At 43.5% G+C, this 8,187-nt stretch overlaps 1 protein-coding gene across 1 annotated transcript in view; it reads left to right on the top strand.

The window, feature by feature from the left end:
- LOC117171222 (cilia- and flagella-associated protein 45-like) overlaps nt 1-8,187 on the top strand; it is a 90,317-nt gene that overhangs the window by 50,931 nt on the left and 31,199 nt on the right. The window contains exon 3 of the mRNA XM_033358326.1: nt 6,177-6,562. Within this exon, the coding sequence (XP_033214217.1) occupies nt 6,177-6,562 (386 nt within the window). The remainder of the gene's footprint in view (nt 1-6,176; nt 6,563-8,187) is intronic.

The raw sequence follows: 8,187 nt of genomic DNA, 5'->3' as shown, positions 1-8,187 counted from the left end.
AGCCACAACCACGTGTCACGACCGTGAGATAGGTGGTTACCGTTTGTAACGGAATCAATACGACGACCCGGCAAAAGCTTCGTCCACCCTGAGAACACGGAGTGATCCAAGGACTACCGCCTTCTGCATTTTTCCCGCAAGTGTTTTAGCATATTGTTGACATGCAAGGCTGCTTCTCAGGCTATTAACGATTGAAAGCTTGGCACCCTCAAGAGCGCCGATGATAAGGACGACTGGTTTAACAGAATATTCCAGGTACAATCGTTGCAACTCCCTTATAAGGTCTGTATGACTGTCTCTCTTTTCAATCTCTTCGGCTATGATGTTTTTGTCAGCTGGTGCCGAAAATTCGATAAAGAACATGGTTCGCTTCTCGAAGTGAAGAAGAACCATGTCTGACCCCGAGTGTGCAACAGAAACCATTGTTCCAGTATATGCGGCACTTCCCATTCTCGACAATTGACTCGATTTCCCTAGGAGCATTTAGAGGAGTGATATTAAGGTTAATGCCGTAAGAATGACAAAGATTGTAATAAAGCACTCTTAGTGCCGCATTATGCCTTTGGATGTAGGTACTTCCCGCATGAGTTAAACAAATAGATAGTATGTTAGCTAAATTCTCGGGGTGTGCATGGCACGCCCTGCAGCTATCATCGGGAATGTCTTGGCTCAAAATGTGGCGACAGTATGTTAAGGTGGAAATGACACCGTCTTGGCATGCAAGAATGAAACCCTCTGTACCAGACTTCAATCCGGGTGATTTAAAGAAAGCAAACGTTAGCTCACACGGCAATGACTGATCCTCCACATTTCTGTGGAAGATACCGTGCATCCTCGTATGGAGGAGCTGTTCACGAAAGTTTTTCTCTTGTGATTTCTTAATCTGGGCTTTTAGCAGTGAGTTCTCGAGATAGATAAGATTTGATGCATTTTTCTCACCCCTAATATTGAAGATAAGTCCGAGTATTTCAGCAGCCTCCTCCGCTGCTGTGTACAGAAACGTTCCTTTGCCCACTTCTTCGTGATTCCTGACCATTTTAAGAAGAGGGTCTCTTCCATTTGCGACTCTATGTGCTATACCCAGAATAATCCCGTTGTGAAGACATTCAAGCTTTAATATTCCGCGACCACCTTGACAGCGTGCGACATCAAGGGATCTGAGCTCGTTCCTCGTCCATGGAACTACTCCAAATGAATAAAGTACTACCAGGACGGCAAGCACGTTTGTTGCAGATACTTTGATCCTCGCCCACAGTTCAAAAGACCAAATTTTTCGGATGAGACGCTTGTATTTGCTTCGGAAAGTATCCTTTATAGATTTCACATCCTGAATGCGGCTCTGTGGCATGTCCACGTATGTATAAATTTCTCTAGCTCAAAGGTGTCGTATAGCGCTTCTATCAACGAGCTCAGGATCTTCAGGGATGCCATCAAGTTTTCCTTGCTTCAAATAAACCTTGGTGCATTTGTCTAACGCAAACTCCATTCCAATTTCCTTAGTATATCGTTCGACAATCCCTAGAGCTAGATGTAGTTGCTCTTTGCTTTTAGCATAGATCTTAAGATCGTCCATGTAAAATACATGAGTGACCTTGTACTTTCGATCTGCAGGTTTGCCGCACAAGTACCCATCGGAATGTCGCAGTGCTAGAGATAGTGGCAATAATGTAAGGCAAAAGAGGAGTGGGCTCATGGAGTCGCCCTGAATCAATCTAGGCCATCGATAGATCACGCTGGTAGAATGCTGCATCTTTTCAGACACATCTATCGATGAGCAGCTTGTCCCGACTTCCGGCTACGCCTTTCTTTGAGCCTCGTTGTTCATACATTTCTTGCCACACAGGTTCAATTGCCCGAACAATCCTATCATTTAAGATAGCTGTGAATATCTTGTACAGTGTGTTCAGACAAGTGCTTGGCCTGTAATTCTTCGGTTCAGCTAAGTTGCCTATTTTCGGTAGGAGTGTTGTACGCCCTTCCACCAACCACTCCGGAATCGGCTCTTCCGACTTTAAATATAAGGTGAAAACACGGGGCAAATGCTGATGGGTAGAAGGAACCTTCTTCCACCCGAAGGTTTTTATACAATCTGGTCCCGGTGCGGAATAGTTCTTCATCCCTCTTAATACTTTTTTCACCTCCTCGGTAGCGATGGGTGGACATTCTTCATAAGGTGTTATGAGTACAACACATAACTCCTTTAAGCTATTTATATTATCTGAGTCTTCGTTCAGTCTATGCTGCACTTCGTATACTTTTCTCCAAAATACTTCGAGCTCCTCTGGTTTGGGCGGCTGGTCGACAGTAACTGGAGGGTCTTGGAAGAGTCGAAATGAGTCAGAGAGAAACTGTTGATTTTCTCTGACCCACCTCTCCCTCCGATCTAGACTTATCTTAGCGTCAGATAGTATCCGTATTCTCTGAACAATATGCTGCCTGATGGTCAGCAGCTTTGACTTGTTAAGTGTGTGATAACGGGTCCGGAGTTCGCGCGCTAACCTTCGAACCTTAGCGGTAAAATTCCTGCCAGATGTGATGTGGTTAATCACACACTGAATGCGGGACACATACTGACTTGCCCAGCCTATCTTTACGGCAAGTTGATGCATTCGTCTTTTGGTGTTGATGTTTTTCCGGGTCGTAAAGCATCGCTCTTCCTCTATTGGACCCTGTGGACCCCGTTCAGGGGCCATACTCGCATCGTAACACTCTAGCAAGTCGAGATTCAGTCGCTCCGTCCACCCGAAGGTCGCGAGATCCCGCCGATCTACCGCACTGAATCCATTTTCATTGGCTCCCCCAGTTCCAGATTGGTCGGCATTGTTGGCCGACCCATTGGTTCTGTCGTCTTGAACCGCACTTACTACAATTATGTTTAATTTAGTCATTGCTGTTCCCACGAGAAGCTAGGGAAAGGGGCTCGTCCACCCTTGTAGAGCCCCGCATGCAAGGATAAGGCTGCGTACTGTGAGAGGTCGCCTGGTATCCCAGAGTCACCGTTCTAGACACCTCACCCAGGTGATATTCAGCTTTCAGCACGGGTTTCACACCTCCGCTTGGAGGTTAATTCCTTCGGGACCACCCCTGGAAAATTGTCTGCGACTGCCTATGTATTTTTGTAATCATATTCAGCAGAAACCCTTGGTACAGGGACCCTCTATCCTCAACCCGAGGTCGCGTTCGGTGGCTTTGTCATAGGCCCTTCGGTTTGATTATAGAGGCATCAAAACCGAATATGTATATATATATAATTAAAAATTTGTCATAAGGACAACCGCAGGATTTCGCCGGGAGCGGGTGCTAATCTGGAAAATTGCACCCGCCTCCAGCGAAATCGCGGTAAAATTTCAGCCACAACCACGTCTCACAACCGTGAGATAGGTGGTTACAGTCTGTAAAGGAATCAATACGACGATCCAGCAAAAGCCTCGTGCACCCTAAGAACACGGAGTAACACCAGGACAACCGCCTTCTGCATTTTTCCCGCAAGTGTTCTAGCATATTGTTGACACGCAGGGATGCTTTTTAGGCTATTAGCAAGTGAAAGCTTGGCACCTCCAAGAGCGCCGATGATAAGGACGATCAGTTTAACAGAATATTCCGGGTACAATCGTTGCAAATCCCTTATAAGGTCTCGATACCTCTGTTTCTTTTCATTCTCCTTGGCTATGATGTTTTTGTCAGCTGGTGCCGAAAATTCGATGACGAACATGGTTCGCTTCTCGAATTTAGAGGAGCGATATTAAGGTGAATGTCGTAGGAGTGACAGAGATGGTAATAAAGCACTCTTAGTGCCGCATTGTGCCTTTGAATGTAGGTTGTTCGCGCGTGTGTTGGACAACTAGATAGTATGTGAGCTAAATTCTCGGGGTGTGCATGGCACGCCCTGCAGCTATCATCGGGAATGTCTTGGCTCAAAATGTGGCGACGGTATATTAAAGTGGAAATGACACCGTCTTGGTATGCAAAAATGAAACCCTCTGTACCAGACTTCAATCCGGGCGATATAAGGAAAGCAAACGTTAGCTCAGAAGACATTGACTGATCCTTCACATTTCTGTGGAAGATACCGTGCATCCTCTTATCGAGGAGCTGTTTACGAAAGTTTTTCTCTCGTGCTTTCTTAATCCGGGCTTTCAGGAGTGAGTACTCGAGATAGATTAGATTTCATGCATATTTATGCATCCTTATGATCAGCCGTTGGTTTTGCTTTACGGTTCGCATCGGCCAAAGCTTTCGCTGCATTATACACACAATAATTGATAGCCCAGAGGTCGGATTCACCGGGAAAATATCCACGAAGCTCGTCATCCATTTCAGCCAAATCTTTAGGCTTGAGAGAAACCTTGGTGTTGATGTTTCTCCGGGTTGTAAAGCATCGCTCTTCATCTATTGGATGACTGCCCGCGGTTGGTCTTAGTGTCGCCTCTCTTTCTTTGTTGCCGGCTTGTTCTAGCTGTGGTAGAGTAGGCGTTCCGCTTATATAGCCCCTTTTACGGATTAGTTCAGCATGGTTTCGTAGACGTTGCTGCGAAAAGTGCGATAGCTCAGGGTGTTTCTCGCACCACAGAGCATGTAGCCGTGCCATGTAACCCCGTTCAGGGGCCACACTCGCATCGTAGCAGTCTAGCAAGTCGTGATTCAGTTGCTCCGTCCACACAAAGGTCACGAGATTCCGCCGATCCATCGCATTGAATCCATTTTCATTGGCTCCCACAACTCTAGATTCGTCGGCATTGTTGGCCGACCCATTGTCGGGAGCCCTGCGCGTTCTGTTGTTTTGAACCGCACTTACTACAACTATGTTTGGTGTTGTCATTGTTGTTCCCACGAGAAGCTAGGGAAAGGGGTTCGTCCATCCTTGTAGAGCCCCGCATACCGGGATAAGGCTTCGTACTCTGAGAGGTCTCCCGGTATCCCAGAGTCACCGTTCTAGACACCTCACCCAGGTGCCATTCAGCTTTCGGCACGGTTTTCACACCTCCGCTTGGGGGTTAGTTCCTTCGGGGCCAACCCTGGACAATTGTCCGCGACTGCCTATTTATTTTTGTAACCATATTCAGCAGAAACCCTTGGTACAGGGACCCTCTATCTGCAACCCGAAGACGCGTTCGGTGGCTTTGTCATAGGCCCTTCAGTTAGATTCTAGAGGAATTCTAGTGCTATATGGTATGGCGAAACATGGAAGCTTAAGAATCGCAGATAAAAAGTATTGATAACACCAAATCCCTTTGAAGTAGGGAACATTTTTATTTGGTTCTGCGGAGATGGCACCTTGCCATTTGAACGCGTCGATAAGTACTTTCTTATCCATCACTTTTCAGTGGTGAAGCGTACTTTTTTTAAGGTTCTAAATATTTAAATTAATTTTTTCTTTTCCTGTTGCTTATACGTACTAAGGTACAGTTCATAGGCATTCCTTCAATTAGTTGATAAGTTTATATAAAGCGTTAATTTTATAATTTATAGATTTCAATAAAATTTTTCTTTTACTGTGACTTTTATTTAACAAATTAAAGTTCATAGTTGTTTCCGTAATTACTTGATAAGTCTATATAAAACGTTAATTTTAGCATCTAAATATTTTCTGCAGATATAAACAATCATTATTGTATACACTAATACCAAAAATGAAGATACATATATTATGTGGGCTTGTGGGTTATTAGACGAAATATATTAGATTCCTTTTACGTTATTCAGTGGTCATTTTTCGAATTAACTAACTGACTGCGCGGTTGCGTTTCGTACTAATTAACTGCCGCTATCTGGACGGTATGGTGAATGGCTATCTGAACGCTCACTTTGCTGGGCGCGTAATGGGCCATGTTCGTATTTTCTTCCCAGAACCTGGTTTGATGGTGGTTGCTCTCGGCGGAACTTTCTATTTCCATGCCTCTTACTTTTTTTGCATTTTCCTTCTGGTTGAGGCCTGTTTTCCTTCATCAATTTCAATGCTTTTTTACCCATGGCAATTTTTTCGTACACTCAGAGAGAATAGAATAATGTGTCAGCTCTGTGTCGTCGACAGCCTCTTCTAAAGCCACTTTTGATCTCCAACATTTTAATAAAACGGACTCTTAGATCCCGATCCCAATATGGATAGCTTACTATAAATATTCAGTTATATTTATTATGTTCATCAGTAGATAAAATATCTGAATTATTTTTATCAGATTGCAGAGAAAGAGATTGTTAAACAAGAACTGTTGAAAGAATCTCAGCATTTTGATGATATGATGGAGAACGAGAGAAGACTTTCTATTAAAGAGGAAGCAGAAAAAGAGAAGGCAAAAGCTCTACAGAGACAAAAATTCGCTGAAGCCTTAAAGAAGCAAATATTTGAAAATGAGCAAAATAAACTTATGGAAACTTGGAAAAAACAAGAGGAAAGCCGTTTGATCAACTTAAATGAAATTGCTTGGCAAAACGACGAAATATTGAGGCTTAAGTCTCAGCAAACAAAAACAGTGCAAGTTCGTAAGAGCTTATCTGAAATTAATAATCAATTGAAGCATTTCAAATATATCGAACGAGAGGAAAATCGAATAATGGATATGAGGTAAGGTAACATTTATTTGTTACTAAACTCACATTTTTAAATACAAACCGAAAAAACAGAATTTTATTTTTAAATATAATAATTGAACTAATTAAATTAGCTTATAATTTATTTATATAATTACATATCCTAATTTCTCATAAATTAATGTATTATGTAATTGTCAAATAAAAATGTGCGGGATTTTGTAAAATGATAAGATTACATGTATAAATATAGATTGTACCGAAGTTTTCGAGAATAAATTGGTAAAATAAGAAATCTTCTCGGGATCTTGCCGAAGCCAGAACCAGATACGGTTAAAGCCATTTTTGGACTTAGAAAATTTGTATTGTGTTTGAAATTAGTTAATTCATTTGAATTGTTGTTAAATAATAAACTATTCTAAATAAGATCAATTGTTAAACGCGAAACGGGATGCCGCGATATAAACAATCATAAACAATTGCGATTTGTGACTTCTGAGACAGTGATGGTGGAAATGCATCTTTAATAAATTGTTAATCATCAACTATTAAATTGAGTGTTTTTCTTTCAAATAAGTTCCTTTAAATGGTTTTCGTTTTAATGAATCGACGGCAACAACGATCCCGTTCAGATGTCCAATCAGAGAGTAGTGAATTGTCGATAGAAAACCTAGGTGAAATTTGGGCATTACACCCTGCATCGTTGACAGGGCAAGCGGCCACTTATCGGCCGACATTTCAGGCGGCCATCTTGTCACTAACAATCAGACGATCAATAGCAACCCCAGTAGTCCGTAGCACGGATCCAATCGGCAGGACGGACTCTACCGCTGAAGCGCACATTGGCGCACATTGGCACCCTTCGGACCTCGTTTGTTAATAGAAGCCAATCAACGGAGGCTCCACAGAAAATTTGGACGACCCGGGGTCTTGTTTGTTTACCATTTTTAAGTGCCTTGTCCGTCTCGGGTCCAATCCGCGCGTGCAAATGCAGATTTTAACGCGAGTAAATTTTGGGTTAGCAGTGAGTGGACCGGCGGAGAGTCAGTTGAAGAATCGTCGACAGTAAGTTGGGGTGAACATATTCCTTTAAACGATCAAGCAACGAGAATGTGAAGGATGCTGGAGGTCGTAAGAGCATGGCGCGGCTGTCTCCGGCTGCTGATAGGGAGAATCCTATCTGGTGCCTGTTTACAAATTAAAAGAGATTGTAGATGTAGATTCATTGGCTCCCCCAGCTCTAGATTGGTCGGCATTGTTGGCCGACCCATTGTCGGGACCCCTGCGCGTTCTGTTGTTTTGAACCGCACTTACTACAACTATGTTTGGTGTTGTCATTGTTGCTCCCACGAGAAGCTAGGGAAAGTGGTTCGTCCATCCTTGTAGAGCCCCGCATGCAAGGATAAGGCTGCTTACTCTGTGAGGTCGCCCGATATCCCAGAGTCACCGTTCTAGACACCTCACCCAGGTGCTATTTAGCGTTCGGCACGGTTTTCACACCTCCGCTTGGGGGTTAATTCCTTCGGGACCACCCCTGGACAATTGTCCGCGAATGCCTATTCATTTTTGTAACCATATTCAGCAGAAACCCTTGGTACAGACACCCTCTATCCGCAACCCGAGGATGCGTTCGGTGGCTTTATCATAGGCCCTTCGGTT

Source organism: Belonocnema kinseyi, chromosome 1 (assembly GCF_010883055.1).
Source record: "Belonocnema kinseyi isolate 2016_QV_RU_SX_M_011 chromosome 1, B_treatae_v1, whole genome shotgun sequence".
Classification (NCBI taxonomy): domain Eukaryota; kingdom Metazoa; phylum Arthropoda; class Insecta; order Hymenoptera; family Cynipidae; genus Belonocnema; species Belonocnema kinseyi.
This window is presented reverse-complemented; position numbering and strand designations above follow the sequence as displayed.